At 47.8% G+C, this 17973-nt stretch overlaps 1 protein-coding gene across 1 annotated transcript in view; it reads right to left on the reverse strand.

Annotated features, from left to right (window-relative positions):
- SLC24A3 (solute carrier family 24 member 3) overlaps positions 1 to 17973 on the reverse strand; it is a 658266-nt gene that overhangs the window by 174967 nt on the left and 465326 nt on the right. Inside the window, exons 5-6 of the mRNA XM_004376430.2 lie at positions 13708 to 13792; positions 13333 to 13436 (exon numbers count right to left, since the gene is read on the reverse strand). Of these exons, the coding sequence (XP_004376487.2) occupies positions 13333 to 13436; positions 13708 to 13792 (189 nt within the window). The remainder of the gene's footprint in view (positions 1 to 13332; positions 13437 to 13707; positions 13793 to 17973) is intronic.

The following is a 17973-nucleotide window of genomic DNA, read 5'->3' on the forward strand; positions in this document are numbered from 1 at the left end:
TAACGGAAGGGTTGGAGGTTCCAGTCCACCCAGAAGGCACCCTGGAAGAAAGGCCTGGCGATCTACTTCTGAAAAATCAGCCATTGAAAACCCTATGGCACACAGTTCTACTGTGAGACACAGGAGTCAGAATCAACTTGACGGCAACTGGTTGACCTTGCCGTGTGCAAGGTAAGTCGGCCCTTGGCTGGGTCAGGGGAATGAGAGACCTCAGGCAAACCTCTACCCATCTTACTTTGCCAGTGAAAGTTGGGCATTTGGCCCATGGGTTCTCCATTGTCCGCCAAGGGTCTGCACATTATCTAGACATGTTAATGACATTTGTTTTTTTCTCACTTGGAGATCCAGGCTCAGGGCCAGCCTTAAGTTTTCCATTTAAATGCAGGGCTCTATTTCCCCTGCAGGAAAGCGCAGCTGGATCAGGAAGGCAGAAAGGCTTACTTCACATAAATAAAAAGAGATTGGCCTGGAATAAAAAGGATTGAACTAGCAAAGTGTTTTGTTATAGTAAAAAAAAAAAAAAAAACCCAAAAAACAAAAAAAACACAAACTTTCCCTTGCTTCTCTCCCCGTGGTTCCATTTTAAAATTGGAAACCGAGTCCCTAATTGCCTGATGGCTTAGCAGGCAGAGAAAAGTCTTGTCAGGAGCTCAGAGAATCTGGAGAAAAGAGATCCCAATGGTACTACAGCCTGGTAGTGTCTGATAAAATATCCATGCTCTACCTGGACCTCAGGTAGAAGAAGGGTGAGAAGATGGGGAAAGGGTGACAGGAAACACGATGGGCCAAGCCACACTGATATTAAATGCTGTGGATTTTAGCTGTTCGCACCCTGCTTCATCCTATGTCAATCATGACCACCAGTGCTCTATGGAGCTCGCAGGTGCTGACTGTAATTTCATAAAGATGAGGCTGACAGAGAGATGGGCAGGGCTGTCTTGGAGTTAGGGGTCAGGGTATCTGAGGTCCAAGAAGAGTTAATCAGAACTGTGACCACAAGTGACATCCAACAGGAGCAATGGCTTAGTTAGAGAGCTGGGCTGCTCAGAGAGGCTGGTCTAGGCAGTTAGTGAGACACACTGCCAGCAAAGTGGACAGTGAATAAAGGATCAGCGATCACTTTCAATTAAAAATAAAATCTCACAATTTTAGGTTATTTCTGCAACCCTACCAAGTTTCTGAATCAAGGTAATGGCAGACTTCATAAAGGTTAGATAATAAGTCAGCCACGCTCTGAAAACAACTCCCTGAATTTCTCATGAGCAATATGTACTCATTTGTCCAGTCTATAAATATCTGTTGACTCCTTTACACAGCTCACAACAACAATGCACAGTCTTCTGTGATATGTCTCATCCCACCACCCCCGCGTCCTGAATATCTATTGACTCCTTTACACAGCTCACAACAATGCAGTTTTCCGTGATATGTCTCACCCCACCACCCCCGCGTCCAAGTCATCAGCAAGTCCTCTTAATGTCATCTCCAAAGACATTAAAAAGACAACAACCACTTCTTCTCTTTACTCCTGAAAACCCCACTCAAGCCTCATCATCTTTTGTCCAGGCTACTGTGCACAATAGCTTCCCAGCTGGTCTCCCTGTCACCATCTTGTCCCCCTACAGTCCTTCTTCTAGAGGGTAGTTGAAGTGGTTTCCCAAAAGTATCAATCATATGGAAACCCTGGTGGCATAGTGGTTAACTGCTATGGCTGCTAACCAAAAGGTCAACAGTTCAAATCCAGCAGGAGCTCCTTGGAGACTCTATGGGGGCAGTTCTACTCTGTCCTATGGGGTCACTAGTGGCTCTCTGCTGCACCCAAATCCTCACCACGTCTCTGAGGCCCAACATAACCTGGCCCTGCCAGCCTCTCTCTCTGAGCTCTCTGTTGCACACATTCCCCCTTCTCCGCTAGGTTCCAAACTCTCCTTTTCTTCTGATGCTCAAACGTGCCAAGCTGGCTCTTGTCTGAATACCCACTCTTCTTTCCATGTGGAACCTTCTTCTCCCAGATCTTCACATGCAATCTCCTCCTCCTGATCTGACCTTCCTTTTAGAAATTGTCCCAGACCACCCGAGCTATAGCTGCTCCTCCACCTTCCCCACCCGTCATCTCCTGCTTGATTGCCAGTGTATTTCCTTCAAGAGCTTTTTTTCCCTTTTACTATTATTTGATCATTTATTGGCTTACCTGCTCTTTGCCTGTCCCCCTACTAGTCTGTGAACTCTGGGAGGCAGGAACCTTTCCTGTCTTGTTCACTTCTGTATGCCCTGTGCCTATACATATAGGCCATGAATGAATCAAAAATCGAATGGAACAAAAATGGAATGAACCTCTTTCATGATTTTGTCTTACGTTCTGCCCAAAGAATCTCCACTGTTTCAATCCGTCTTGTCTTTGGTCTCCCTGGTAGCAAACTGTGACATTCATCACTGCATTCAGCTCACCACCTCCATCTCGCACGTTACCTTTGATCCGTACAGCCACCCCCCTCCAGCCCCAAGTCAAGGGCAGTGTATCAGTCCACCATTCACTTACCAAAGATCAATCCAGTGCTTACCGTGTCCGAGGCACTGCTCTGGGTGCTGAGGATACAATGGGAAGAAGACCAAGATGGCTGCACTCTTATGGTGCTTGCAGCCGAGGCTGGCAATTCTCTCTTGGCCAAAAAGAGATTCCCTACACTTATGTCCACCTCCCATTTGTCAGTTTGTCATACTGTGGTCGCTTGGGTGTTACTATAATGCTGGAAGCTATGCCCCCAGTATTCCAAATACCAGCAGCATCACCCATGGTGGACAGGTTTCAGCAGAACTTCCAGACTAAGACAGACTAGGAATAAAGGCCTGGTGACCTACTTCCAAAAATTATCCAGTGAAATCCCTATGGATCACACCAGAACACTGTACAATATAGTGCTGGAATACACAGTGGCTGCAGCAATGGACTCAAGTATACCAATGACTGTGAGGTGAGGATGGAGCAGCACCAGGTAATGTTTTGTTCTGTCGCACATGGGGTCGTCATGAGCCGGAGTCAACACCACAGTAATGAACAGCAACAAGTGGAGGTGAGGAGTCTCCTCAATGCCAAGGCTGGGGGTGCCTGGACCTCCTGGCAGGTTTCACAGAGCTCGTGTTCAGATGTGTGGCCCCAAGATGGCGGAGTCCACCAGAAGAATCTGTGAGTGCACTCAGCAGCTGACACATGGATACATGCGTTCCAGTTGGGGGTGAGTTGTTTGCCGGCCTACCCTTCCCTTTTCACTTAATCATGCCCTCCTGTTTAGGTAGGGATGGAAAGGCACTGAGCCGTGAAGGAACGGGGGAACAGCAGCAATGTGGAGGGAGGTTTATTGTACAAGGACCCTGGTCTACACTGACTCCTGAGAGCTGAGCCTGGGGAAGACTTACATGTCCACGCTGCTGCTGCATCCCTGTGGTCCAAAACACCTCTCAACTCACTGGTTCTGGGTCTACCAAGTGACTTAACCTCTCTGAGCCTCAGTTTCCTCTTTTGTATAAACAGTGTCCTCCTCAGAGAGTATTGTGAGGATCAACTGAGTTTATATGGATAAAGTTGTCAGGACAGTGCCTGGCACAAAGAAAGCACTACATATGTGTTCCTTAAACAAAAATAAATAAAATGGGCATCTGCCAGCCAGCCTAGCTTTTGTTCTCATTACGTTAACCCTTAATCTCAGCTACCTGAGGGGAGGTGGCCCATAGTTTACATCTCTTTCTGCACTTCTACCAGTGGGTAGCTGGCTCTGGTTCAAGGAGCCCTGGTGGTACAGTGGTTAAAGAGCTCGACTGTGAACCAAAAGGTCAGCAGTTTGAACCCACGAGTGGCTCCGCAGGAGAAAGATGTGGCAGTCTGCTTCTGTAAAGATTTACAGCCTTGGAAGCTCTGTGGGGCAGTTCTACCCTGTCCTATAGGGTTGCTATAAGTCGGAATTGACACGATGGCAATGTTTTTTTTTTTTTTTTTTTGGCTCAGGTTCACTTTGGCAGGAGCCCACATTGTGAATTCCTACTCAGGGCCCCATTTACCATGACACGGGGCAGCAGGGAGACTCCGTGTCCACTTGGGTATGATCATGGAGAGAAATGACATTTGTGTCCAAAAGATGGACACTGGTCTGGCCAGGGTGATGCTCAGCTGGGATGGTTGTGAGGTTCTGGGGCCCTTTCCAAGGACACTGCCAGTGACCTGAAACTCCACGCACCTTGCTCACTTTCAAGGAGCAACGTGAGACTCAGTTACCAGGAAGGCATGGTCGTCTCCAGCTGCCAGAGACTCCTAGTCTCCTCCTCGCAGTTCTGGAACGATCATTTCAGATTTCAGTTCCTGCTAAACCCAGGTATGCCAGACTACAGGGAAGCGACTTCTTTATTTTCTCCCACACAGTGAAGAGTGCTATTTCCTTTTACCTCTTACTGCAAGCCCAAAGTTAAGCAACAAAATTAATAAAACATTGCCATGATCACTTATCATTTCTAATGGTCTTGCTCTCCGCTGGTTTGGAAATGAAACTAAAACAGACAGAGGAGTTGGGAGATGTGAAGGTGATAGTTAAGACACGGCCTGGACCCCTGAATAAGAAGAGGACAAAAATCCTAATGAAAACATGGGCAAGAAATTTGAACAGATTCTCTAGTAAAGACGATTCTGGATAGCAAATAAGCATATGAAAGACACTCAACATCATGAATCATCAGGGAAATGCAAATTAAAACCACAATGAGGTGCCGTCAATACCCACCAGAATGGCTAAAAGTAAACAAACAAACAAACAAGCTGATAATGCCAAGTGCAGATGGCGATGCTGAGTGACTGGGGTCTCATATCTTGCTGCTGGGAACACAATACAGCTCAGCCATTTTGGAAAACTGTCTGGCAGTTTTTTGCAAACATACTTACCATGGAGCCAGCAGCCCCACTCCTAGGTATTTCCCCAGAAGAAATGAAAGCATATGTCCACACAAAGACGTGTGTGTGAACATTTATGGATGTTTATTCATAATTTCCATCAACTGGAAGCAGCACAAATGTCCTTCGGCTAGTGAATCGATAGACAAATCATGGGACATCCATAATGTCAGAAACTCCTTGGCAGTAAAAGAACAACCCACTGATACATGCACTAACCTGGATTAATCTCAGATACACTATGCCCAGTGAAAGAAGCCAAGACCAAAGGTCTCGTTTATACAGCATGCTGGATAAGGTCAAATTACAGGGGCAGAAATCACATCAACGGTTGCAAGGGGCTGAAAGCTGGGGGGAGTGGGCCGGCTACAAAGGGGTACAAGGGAACATCTTGGGGTGACGAAGTGTTACACATCTTGGCTCTGGTGGTGGTTGTACAGTTTTATACATTTGTGAAATCCATCAAGCTCTGTGCTTGTAAAGGATGAATTTGACCTCAAAAACCCTGACCAAAAGAAAAAAAAAAAGAAAAGAAAAACCGCTGGGGCTCAAACCCAGCTCAGCTACCAGCCATGTTGTCTCAAGAAGGCTATTTAAGATCTCTGTGCCTCAGATTCTGCATCAGTAAAACGGGATAATAACAGCACCTATGTCAAAAGCCTGTCATATTCAATGACTTACTACACGCCACGTGCTCAGAACAGGGTCTAGTGCATAGTAAGTGCTTGTACACTCAGCCATTTTTACTGTCTTTACTATTACTCTTATTAGTGGCCGTACAGGTAAGAATATATGACTACTAATAATAGTAATAGTAACTATGGTAAACTACTAGCAGTAGTACAGGTAAGAAGGGGAGCCCTGGTGGTGCAGTGGTTAAGAGCTCAGCTTCTAACCAAAAGGTCGGCAGTTCGAATCCACCAGCTGCTCCTTGGAAACCCTGTGGGACGGTTCTACTCTGTCCTGTAGGGTCACCATGAGTCAGAATTGGCTAAACGGCAACGGGTTGGTTTTGTTTTTTTGGTACAGGTAAGAAAGCTGAGGCTCTGAGAGGGAAAGTAGCTTTTTCAGGGCCTTATTTCTTGTTAAAAAGAATGGGTTTTCTTTGGAACTGTCACCCATGTGGCAAGGGTGGAGATGGGAAGAACGGAGGAGTGGGAAAATGCAGCACGCAGAGGAGAGGCAGACGGATCGGGTCCTCAGAGCAGTGCCCGCCACAGTCACCCCTCAGAGTATGTGCACCGTTTGTCTCAACCTTTACACAAGTCCTGTGCTTCCACGGAAAAAGCACTGACATCTGGGTTGAGCACTTTTCACAAAGGCCATCTTCATTCATCTGATTTGTTATGATTGTTGGTGAGGTAAGTTGCATCTGGGACTTCCTAACTTGCACAGGTATGGTTGACTGGGAGCTTCTGAAGGCAAATGCATCAGGAAAAGGCTGTATCATCCAAATATGCCCATTCTTAGATGCTCGGATGCAGAAACCTCATGGGAAAATTTCTTCCCAGAAGTTGAACATATGTCAGATGCAGATGGCGTCCCATCTATATCCCATCCAGGGTGGCTTCTTACTGCAAGCCTTGGTGACTCTGGCCACTGTTGTGGCTCCACAGTTTGACTGCTCCAGGAGCTGCCTTAATCAATGACTAATGGGAGCTGGAGGATAAATACCCCAGTTCCCCCTCCCAAGTGTGACATCTCCTAGGCGTGTTCATCATGGTCTCCTAGAAGTGCCGGTAGGACTGTGCCTCAGTTTCCTATGACTGTAACCTGATCATTAAAACACTCTCCATAGGCTTCCGTCCCTTGCCTGTCTGAATCCCACTCTCCTACCTATGCCTCCTGGGGTCCCCTCTCAAGTAAGCTACCTGCACTTGAAGCTTTGTCTCAGTGTCTTCTTCTGAGGACCCCAACTGATAAAGAAATTTCGGAGTTCAGGGTTTTGACGAAGGAGGTTGCACCCCAACCCAGTCTCAAAAAATACAGGCTTGAACGTATGCTTGAATACAAAACCTCTCACATGCAGCAGAAAGGCACTATATTTGTCTTGTGGTTATCCCTTCTCCATCACTACTCCTTCAGAGGTACTACTGTGGTACAAGCCAGCCATTTACAGAGTGAGTATCTGTGTGCATACTATCTTCTGTGCTACTCTCACCCAGGGAAAACAGTGGCAAGGCAGCACAGGATAACACACAGGCTTTTTCCAGTAGTCTCTATAGTTTCTGCTTTGTACAGTAACTAGGGGTCAGAAAGTAGGCATTGGGGTGGAACTGATTACATTCCTTGAAGAAGAGAAACATGGGTGGGTGGTTCTTGATTAACTAAGTCAATTGGGCGACTTCAGTTCCCACAGTAATTGGCTCAGGGGTGATCAGCTGATAAGAGATGGCCCAATCAGATTTTTGTTTGTTGATGCCAGGCGGGGGGTGGGAGAGGAGGGTGGGGGAAGTTGGCAGAGAAACATTCTCTTTCTCTTTCCTGTCAATGTGGCATGTGTATATGAGGTCTGAAACTGCTACAGCCAATTTATGCCATGAAGGAAAACTAGTCTGAGGAAGGAAACAGAGGAAGTTAGAGCCAAGAGAATGACAGAAAATGGGCCGATCCCTGATCAAACCATGCCTGATGTCCGCTTTCCTCTAAATTTTTTAGAGTCACCGGTAAATTCCCTCCATTAAGAAGTCAGTTGGATTTTTGTTGTTGTTGTCGTTGTTGTTGCTGTTACTTGAAACTGAAAGCCTTAACTAATCTAGTCTTGAGTCTGAGAATGGATCAGATTCCAGGAGATAATTTCAAGGAGGCAGAGCAAACCTAAAGGAAATAAGTGCTGTGAGCCAAAGACAAAGCTAACATAGAGGTCTGGAGAGGTGGGGGTGGAGGTACAGAGGCAGTCAAGGTGGAGTAGCACAGAGCTGGGCAAGAGACCTTGGAGGGATGCTGGGCTGGGAACTATAGTGTCTGTCAGGGGAAGATGAGGTGTGGGACCCTGTCAGGACCTGGGCTTGGGTGGGGGGACCAACAGGGAAAGAACAACTACCAGGGGACAGTAAGGGCTCAAGCAGAAGCCAACTGGGGCATCACGGGAGGCTGTTTGTGCTGCCAGGACCAGCTGCCACAGGACGGCTGTCTCTTGCCCAGGGCCAAGCTTGGTCCAAGAGTGTGAGCAGAGCTGAGCCAGAAGGTGGGCCTTAGGCAGGTACAGTAGCTCTTCTGAATCACTGCTCTGGGGCGAGGGCTGGGGCTCTGCATTCTAACAAGATCCCCCTGAGGCAGGTGGCCTGCAGAAGACACCAGGGAAAACTCTACTTCCTGGGTCAAGTATGGAAGCATCCGGCTTCCTAGGCAAGCCTTCTCCTGCACCTGCCTTCTCTTCCTTGCCTCTTTCATCCCTTCCCTCCGGCGGACGGCAGGCCCCCTGCCACTATTTTTAGGTTTGGCAACTAGTGGTGTGTGGTATTAGGCTTCCCCTGCCCTCAGCCTCCGGCCTCCGGCCTCCGGGGGAGTCTGGCTGCTTCCCAGAAGTGGAACATGGATAGGAGGTGTTGGTTTTTTTTTTTTTTTTTCTGGGACAAGAAACCAGGCATGAAAGTATACAGGGCAAACTGGGGTGGCTACGGGCCTCTAGCTGTGTTTGTTAGCCCGTATCTCCCTCTGCTTGGGAGAGAGAACGCCCAGCGGTGGGCGGTGCCATCGGACTGAGGGAAGCCCCTAGCTTAGCACTGGCGAGGGGAGGGGAGGGGAGAGGGTGAATGCTTCCATCCTTGACCTTGGTCTCCACCATTTTGCTGGTGTCCGTTCTTTGCACTGCCTCTAGCTCCTACATGCAGAACATCTAAAGAACATGTAATTGTAAGAATGCAATAATAACACCTGGGGGTTTTAAATCATAGGTTCCCCACTGGAAAGAGAATGGATTTTACAGTCAGCAGATGTGGGCTCAAATCCAGACTTAACCCCTCATAGGCGCCTCCTCACGGATCTGGTTTCTGTCTGTAAATGAGGGTAGTGCCTTCTTAAAACTTAGTGGGCATATTTCTTCAAATATTTATTGAGTATCTAGTCTGGTACCTGTATACAGGAGATGCTTAATAAATGTGGCTATTATTTTTAACATTAAAGAAAACTCTCTAAGCACAAGATGCCCGGACCCAGGACTCTTACTCAGCCTCGTACTGATGCTTATTTCTTCCAGGGGCACTGGAGGTGAGGCCCAGCAGGTAGCTTATTTTCAAACCCTCAGTTTTGAGTTTGCAGCATATGCTTTCCTGGCCCCAGTCATATCTCCCAAACTTAACACTTCATATCTGCGCTCCTGACTTCTACCTGCCAGTCCCAACAGCTCTTGACTTAGGGATTTTTCTCTGGACCCCAAAGTCACCCTGCCTGTGCCCAACAAGTTGGAATGTCAAGGAATCAATGGTTTTCAGGAGCAGTGCTGAGCCAATGAGTAGTAGAAGTTGGTGGGTAAGAGCCCCATCTCTATTGTCCCTCAGATGGTATAACTTAGAGCGCCATGTTCTACACGGTCTCCCAGAGTTCCTCAGAAAGACGAAGCTCCAGTTTCCTACACTTGCTAACATACTCCTCCTTGCCCCACTTCCTACTCCCCTACTGGCATTTTTTGAGACCACCTTTCAAATGAACTACTTGCACCCAAATCATTGCCTAGGGTCTCTTTCTGGGGAAACCCAAGCTAGGGCAAGCTTCAATTCTGATGTGCAGCCTCTGGGCGCTGCCTAGGTTTGTGTAAGAGAAACAGCGTGGCAGAGTGTTATTTGAAGAAAGGTAAATCTAGCTAGGACTAGATGGAGCTTGCAAAGGAACATCAGGCACATTTCTAGGATGCCAGGAGAGCTGATGTTGGAGCTGTTTATTATAAAACTGCAGCCATCTGCCCACCTGCAACAGCCGGAATATGAAAGTTCTAATCTGGGATGCAATTAAACTGTTTTCTCTCTGTTTGTGGTTACGTATTTGAAGCATAACATGCTCCAAATGGCTGATTTAAATTCATAAGCACATTGTTTTACAAATGTGGCACTAGTCCCTTGAATACAATATGTGAATTTATGCCATAGTAATACAATTGGAAGTTGTGTCAAAAGTTTTGTGTTTTCTCTTTGTTATTATTTTTTCTTTTTACATAAAGAAAACGTGTAGGACCACAGCCCTGTGAAGGTCGTTCAGGGATACTAAGAAACTCTCTATAAGCCACTTTCTAAGAAGCAATTTCCTTCTTGTCCCGTCAAACTCCCCAAAGTACCTTAGGCAAGCACAGAGCACTGGGTGTGTTTGCAAACTGCAAATACAGCAGACATTTAATTATAGTGAATTTATCAAAACTCTAATCGAGACAGGAACTCAAACCTCAGAGCTTAATTACTGTAATTTCAGATGGGTAGCAGACTCCGTCATGTGTAGCCCTTGATGCCGGAATGCATCAGGGAGATGCCCATGCACTCACTATGAATTCTGCCAGCCCAATGAGAGTGTGGAGCAACATAAATAACAATGCTAAGTGAGAACCAGGATTGGATTCCCAGTATCCATCCTTTGCTGTAATGTTTCACTGCACCAGCTCTGGACGCCTGGGAGGGCTCTTCTCAATAAGTTAGGTTGGGCAGCTTTCAGGCTCTACTGATTTTTCTTTACTTCCCACTGATCAGACAGCATGAAATTATCCATCCTCTGAAATAGCCCTTCTATCAGCATCTCCTCATTTTGATTTTCATTTAAAAGACTTTCTCTCTGATTCCCTTTTCCTTCCCATTGGGCATGCCTTGAGTGTTAGATAAGTTCCACCAAGAGGCTGGCTGGCCAAATTATCACAGTGATCTAGGGTGGAATTTTGGAGGCTAGGACCTCAGGGATCGGTATTCTTCTGAAAGTTGCTAATGATGTCTAACTTCTATTGAACAATTACCATGTGGGCCAGGTGCTGTTAATGCTGAGCATGCTGTGTTTCATCCTCAGGGCAATGCTAGGAGCTCGGTGATTTATACCCACTCAACAGATGAGGAAACCTGGAGAGGCTTAGAGGCGTTGAGTACTTCTCCAAGGCCCACAGCCAAAAGTGGCAGAGTCAGGATTCAAACCCAGGGCAGTCTGACTCCTGAGTCCATGTTCTTTCCCAAACCCCATTTTTCCTCCTCCGCAAAGACTTCTGGGATTCTATAAAGCCCTGCAAAAGAGAGGAGGAGTGCCAGGAGGAACAGTTGGCCCCAAAGTCATCATGTGGACTCTGGGCTCAGTCATGGCTGCTACTTCTCTCCGTGGTCACGTGTGGTCGGGAGACATGCCAAGCAGAAACCTTCCAAAGGAGATCAAGTGACCAACAGCAGCCTTAGCTGATGTGCAGGAGGCAATCTGCCTTTTATGCAGGTGTTCTTACCAAACTCTTGATTAACTGCATTGCTGGTCAATTATAAAACACAAATGCATCCAAACCATTTCCTAAGTAATTAGTTGCTTGGCATTTACTAAACACTTCCCGGCTATTTGTTTAATTTCTTTACATTATTTCTCCCCCTGTGGGCTTGCTTTGGAATCAAGCTTCAGGTACAAATGAGTAATGAACTAATGACAACACTAATAACGGCCAGGCTAATAATCATACTACTAACGGTGACAAGGTTAATGAAGAGAGTGCTGCCAGCAGCAGACTCTCCTGCTACATTTGGCGATCCACCCTGTCAGATGAGGAGAAGGCGTCCAAAGCGGATCAGTGCCAAAGGCACCGAAGGCAAACGCAGAGACGCATTTTTTTTGTACCAACTACATTTCTAGGAGTTTCTCAAAATCACAGTATTATGGGCCCACACGATCTAAGATGAGATATAATTGACCAAAAGGATGAGAAAAAAGAAAATGTTCCATCTGCCAAGTTGGGCAGAACCCAATCACCATTCATGGAAAAGGCTTTCCAGGAGCCACCTTCTCAGAAGTACCCTGTCCCTCATGGGCTCCAGAGCCGGATTCCTAATGAGATAAAGATGTCCCACAGAAGCAACTAGCCCAACAGGCAACCTGGAGAAATCAACCTGCATGAAGGAGACGATGTAAGTGAAATATGTGAGCATGAAGAACAGTAAAAGTGCTCCAGAGTGTGTCAGAGAAAACACATTAGAGAAACAGGCAGTACTGGGTACCCCTGGCCAGCTGGCTGAAAGACGGAAGGTTCTGGAAAAGGGTGCTGTAAGAAGGGCTCGCCAGGACATCATGGCTCTTTTTACTCTTCAAACCAGCCAGCCGCCTTCAGCAGGACACTGCATCCTCCATATTGAGGGAGGCGATTAGGACTACCAGGTTTCTAAATGTAAGTGTGGAGTCCTTCAATGCTGCAAGTGGTTAATGTACTCAGCTGCTAACCAAAAGGTTAGAGGTTCGAGTTCACCCAGAGGCATCTCAGAAGAAAGGTCTGGTGATCTTTTCTGAAAAATCAGCCACTGAAAACCCTATGGAGCACAGTTCTTTTCTGACACACACGGGGTCACCATGAGTTGGAACTGACTTAACAACACTGGTTTGGATTTTATATACAGTGAGGTGGCCTCAGTGGGCTTCTAGAAGTCACTTTTTCTAGAAGATATTAGAGTGTTGGATGTATAGGCAGAGAAAGCCAAGAAGCATGTTGTTTCTGAACAAGACACCTATGAAGAAACTAGGACATCAGAGCCAGTGGGGCAGCGGCCAGCCCTCAGGTGCTGCTGCAACCTGTCACGCCTGCAGCCACCCGCAGCCTCCGCTTTGCTCGGTGACTTCTGGGCATCTTCTCATGACTTTCCAAGATGGGCACCAGCGCTCATGATGGACATGGGCCCATGACCTCCCCCCATGGTGCAACAGTCTCCATGGGTAAAAGGCAGGAATCTGGAGCCCTTCAAAACCCTAAGAAGCAAGCTAAAGCAAAAAGCAAATAAAATGCCAGATCACTGTAGGAAAAAGAAAGGCTGATCCCAAACTATGATCACTTCAAATGGTTTTCAGCAAAAAAAAAAAAAAAAATCTGTCTCTTTTCCTGCCTTTCTCTCTCTGTACTCTATTTTCACGGCAGCAAAAACGGACCTAAAATTATCTCAGGTCATTTCAGTTCAAGTCAGAAACATCTTAAAAGGGTTCTGAGTGACACCTTCAAGCACATTACCTGCATCTTGCAGGCTGGTTATTTATGACGACCTGGGTTCTCTAGACCCTGTCAACATGGAGGCCAAATAGCATTGGCATGAGAGTCTCCCGTTCCACTTAGCAGACTCCTGGGTGTGAGGTCCCAACTCCTGGCTGCTCTGCACAGCTGGGCACTGCTGCTGTGCTGCAGCAGAACCGTCTACTGCCTCACCCTGGCCTCCCATCCCCAGCTGCCACATCTGGCTGTCCCAATGAGCCGCTGGCCTCACCTGCCCTGCGAAGAGTCCACAGACACCAATGATGCAGAGGATGTTGAACACGGCTGAGCCCACGATGGTCCCGACGCCCACGTCGCCCTTTGTGATGAAGACCCCTGAAACATAGACCCGTGTCAGCTGCTGCAGCGGGGTGCACATGGGGAGACAGGGGAGCAGCAGAAGGGACAAGTTCATGTAAAGGAGAAGTGTCACTTAACTAAAAACAATGATATTAATGGAACAGGAGGCTGATGCTTTGCTCACTGGGGCCTCTGGATTTTCATTCCCTGGTAGTGGCAGAGTTGCAGGGTTCCCACTGGAAGGCCTGTGTCCCCAGAGCCCCGTCCTTCAGAGGGAGGGCTGAGACGCCCCCACGTCATCACCTACCTATGACAGACGTGAAGAGCTCTGGCGCCGAGCTGCCGGCCGCCATGAACGTGGCCCCAGCCACATCTTCACTGAGGTGCAGGCGCTATGGGAAAGCAAAGAAAACACGGAGGAGTCAGGATTCTATGTGGGAACAGAGGTGACTGGGACCCCGAGTCCCCGCGCCCTGAAAAGCAAAGGCCAGGGCTTCAGTGACAGCATGGGATGAGTCTGGGGCAGAGCTCAGGTTAGCCTCCACCCACCTCCTCCCAGAGCCTGGCCGCACCTGTGGACCACTGCCGGCCAAGCTCCTCTCCCGGACTTCCTTTCTCAGGTGGGCAGGACCAGAGCAAAGACTGCATGTCCACACGAGGGGAGTGGGCTTCTACAAGGCCATACAGCACGTGGCGGGATGAGGCAGCCCTGAGCGCTCACTTCCTGTCTAACAGCAGAACTGCTCAGTGATTTTAATTTTTTAAAAGGCATCAATAATCCAGATTTTTGTGGAAAACATCCTGAGTTTTGACATGCTGTGTGATCTACAGGTTAAATGAGGCTCCTGGTAACCAGTCTGGAAGCCCTGATTCTAGAGGGACACTCTGTGGAGGCTTTGGGGGTAAGTGGGTTGCTCTCCTGAACCCACCTCTCTGTCCTCAGTGCTGACTTGAAACTCCAGGGGAGGAACAGTGGAAGCGGGTGTTGATGAGGCATCAGCCCTGCCAAGACACTACACAATCTAACTCTCCACGTTACCCTATTGTTAAGCCGAAAGTGGTTTGCAAGAAGACAGGTACACACTGGAGGTTGTATAGCATGTTTGCATCTAATCAGGGCCCAGAAGGTGAGCTGCTGTCAGTGAAGAGCCAGGCCTCTTCACCTTCCAGCTAGGAGGGACTGGTTTCCGCTGACTCCTTCCCTCTCCAGCTGCTCCACCGCTGCACTCCCTCCCTCAGCCATGGATGGGCAGCACAGGCTCAGATGCAGCCCAAGGCGCCACTGCCTGACCTGCATCTGCTGTAGCCTGTAGCTCTCACAGAGGGTTTGGACCTGGCTCCTGGGTTCCTTTGCTCTCCACTGAGCAGCTAAACTGCACATGGGGTGCTAAGCAGACCCAATGATGAAAGGTGTGCTGTGTGGGGTGCCTTGTGCTAGACTTTCTCCAGGGCAGGGGCCTGTGAGGAAGGTAAGGAAACAGAGCTCACGGCTCTGAGAGTGGTTGCAGGCACTGGCCATGAGTCTTGCATGGCTGAGGCTCTCTGTAGCTTGGGTCCTTGATGAGGTGGAGTCCAAACCTGGGTTGAGGTCATCTCCAGTTCCTCTCTCCTCTTCATCTCTGCATCCAATCATGTCTCCTACACCCGTTCCTCTCTCATCTCTAAATCACTTCAGTCCTGGCAGCATCTCACTGGGGTCTTAGAATCACTGGCTAGGGGATCTCCCTGCCTCTGGACTCCTCCCATGTACCACGACACAGCTGTCAAAGGCCTTCCCTAGCTCCTTCCTGAGTACTGAATAACTCCTAACACTCGCCTGGCGCTCAGGGCTCCCCACCCAGATCAAGCCCCATGCATCACCGTCCCTCGGTCCTATGGCTCAGATTCTTCTCTGCCTCAAATACCCATCCTTGAAAGGCTCCACCATAGAGATCCTCCCTCCACCAGCTGCTCCAGTCCTGCCCTGCACACGCCCTTCTCAGGTGTCTCTCTCTTCCATTTTCTTTCCTTCCCCTCCCCATGTTTTTTTCTGATTTCCCCTTTATAGTATTTGAGACTGAGTGAGAATTTTCCCCTTATGCTACGATTTGTCGAATGGTGTGGTTCTCTTTCCCAACTTATTTCTCACTAAATCTGAAAACGACACCCTTCTGAGCTCGTCCCCTCCCACCCCCAACTTCAGTTTAAGAACAGCAATTTGAATTTGAACAGCAATACACAATATCACATCACTGAGAGGTGATTAGGTAAAGCAAAGAAAGGTAAACAGAGGCCAGAGTCAGAGAAGCCCTCTAGGCAACTGTGGGTCAACTCTTACCACGATCCTCTAATCTTCTGAGAAAGTGTATCTCCACATCTCTCAGAAGATGTAAACATACTGGGTGTCTGAATATATGTAAACTCTTCCCTCATCCCACCCAGCCTTCACAGACATACTGTTTCTGCAGTATTAGGACTGTTTAAGGTGGTGGTGACCCGCGTCTTCAGAGGAGACAGGTAGGGACCGTGCTCCCTTGCTAAACTGATGTTGCACATTCCACAGGACCAAGGGCGTGGGAGCCGGGAGAGCTCTGGAAGACGCCATCCAAGCTGACGCCTCTCGGGTTTCTATCCCCCGCCCCGCCTGGCTGTGGGTCCCACAGGTGGACTAGTTCTAAGGCGAAGCATGGCCCAGCCCAGCTTTGTCTTTGCCAGTAGGGTAGAGGTGAGTGTCAAGAGGCGGGGAGGCCAGGCTGATGAGTTCAAACCTGGGCTCCACCTTTAACTAGGTGTGTGACCTAGGGCAAGTTACTCAAAGTCTCTGAACCCTGGTTTCCTGGTCTGTAAAGAAGGGATAATAATAATTGCCTTGCAAAGTTCCAGTGGTGATTAAAGAGACGTATGGCTACATTAGCACTACATACATTGATCTACTGAGCTGTTTCTGGCACATCCCAGTTGCCATCAAGTCAACTCCATGTGTGACCCCATGTGTGTCAGAGCTGAACTGCTCCACAGGGTTTGCAACGGGCTGATTTCTCAGAAGTAAACTGCCAGGATTTTCTTCTGAGGTGCTTCTGGGTGTACTCAAACTGCCAACCTTTCAGTTAGCAGCCAAGTGCGTTAACTGTTTACACCACCCAGGGTCTCCTTTGGCATATCAGGGACCCAGTAAAACTTAACATTTTTTTCATTAAACATTTTCCTTCCTTTGCATTGTTTCCTCTCCTTGTATCCTTAAAAACAAACAAAAAGCCTCACCCTTCCCCTCTTTTTCTGCCATTTCTAGGTCTTCGGTTGCCTCTTTCTATAAGTGGGTGCGTAGGAGGCTTGCAGACTGTGTGGGCCCTCGACTGAGCAGAACACATTCTGATAACTGTATTTACATTGCTAGGATACGGTCTTAACTATACTACTAGAAAGAAAAAAAAAAAGTTGTGTAGGAGAGAGTGACTGTGCTTTGCATGAAGAAGAAATCCCCAAATGGTTGTACTTCAGATATTACATATTACACCAATTACAGGTGCTTAACTGCTTCCTCCTCTTCTAGATAAGGCTGACCCTGCTCCCATGTTAAATCATGTCGATCAAAGGGACTCCACCCTGCCCACTGTCCACCTGTCCACCTCAATAGCGTCTCACTCTCTTCCTTCTCCTGCTTCCACATTCCCATTGCTTCTCTGTGGATAGTGAGTAACGATTCATTTTTAGCTTATTTTTTTTCAAAGTACAAAAAACTAGCAAGCTTCCAGGATACAGAAGAAACTGCTTAAGCTAGTGGTTCTCGTGGTGCCTAGATCAGCAGCGTCGGTATCACCTGGGAACTTGTTAGAAATGAAATTCTTGTTCGCCCACCCTTCCCTAAGACTTCCTGAGTCAGAAACTCGGGGGTGAGAAGGGAAGGGTCAGCAAAGTTTTTGACGTACTGGCTTAAAGAAACCTGAGTTCCAGATGGGAGGTGTGCCTGGGAGAGATCCCTTCTGAAAACTGGGATTCTGAATTAAGAATAAAATAAAATGGAAAGCTTCCAGATAAAGGAAACTACATTTCAAAACAGACAAAGAGATGAAAGAGGTGAGGAATGAAAGAGTCCTTGGTATGTTGAATATTTCTGATGAAAGGGATTTAACTCAGGATTCAGCCTGGCGTTCACTATAATGCCTTCTCACAGGGTCCCTTCCTGATCTCAATGTCCAATTCTTTCATCTTTCACCTCTGGGGCCTGGGCTTTGAGCATTTCTGTGCAGACAGAGAGGAACCTTGACTGAGGTGTGTGGCTGCAGGTGTCTGACTCTGCGAGGCCCTCGTAAGTCACTGAGGAGGGCATGAGAGCAGAAGGAAACAGAGGAGAGAAGAGTGGAGGGGATAGAGAGAAAGGAAGAGTAGGGTTTAAAAGAGGAAAAGAAAATGGGGAAGAAGTACACAAATAGTGCTTGTAAGTTATGCTCAATAGAGCAGGAGAAAGCTGGTCGTTGGGGTTAAATTCTAACTATTGATCAGGACCACGGGATTCCAAGCAGGTTTATAGAGACCTACACTGACATTGTAGCCCATGACTCTCCAGCATGCTGGTTCCTGGCATTCCCAGAACACG

The sequence above is a fragment of the Trichechus manatus genome, unplaced genomic scaffold (genome assembly GCF_000243295.1).
Source record: "Trichechus manatus latirostris isolate Lorelei unplaced genomic scaffold, TriManLat1.0 scaffold00042, whole genome shotgun sequence".
NCBI lineage: Eukaryota > Metazoa > Chordata > Mammalia > Sirenia > Trichechidae > Trichechus > Trichechus manatus.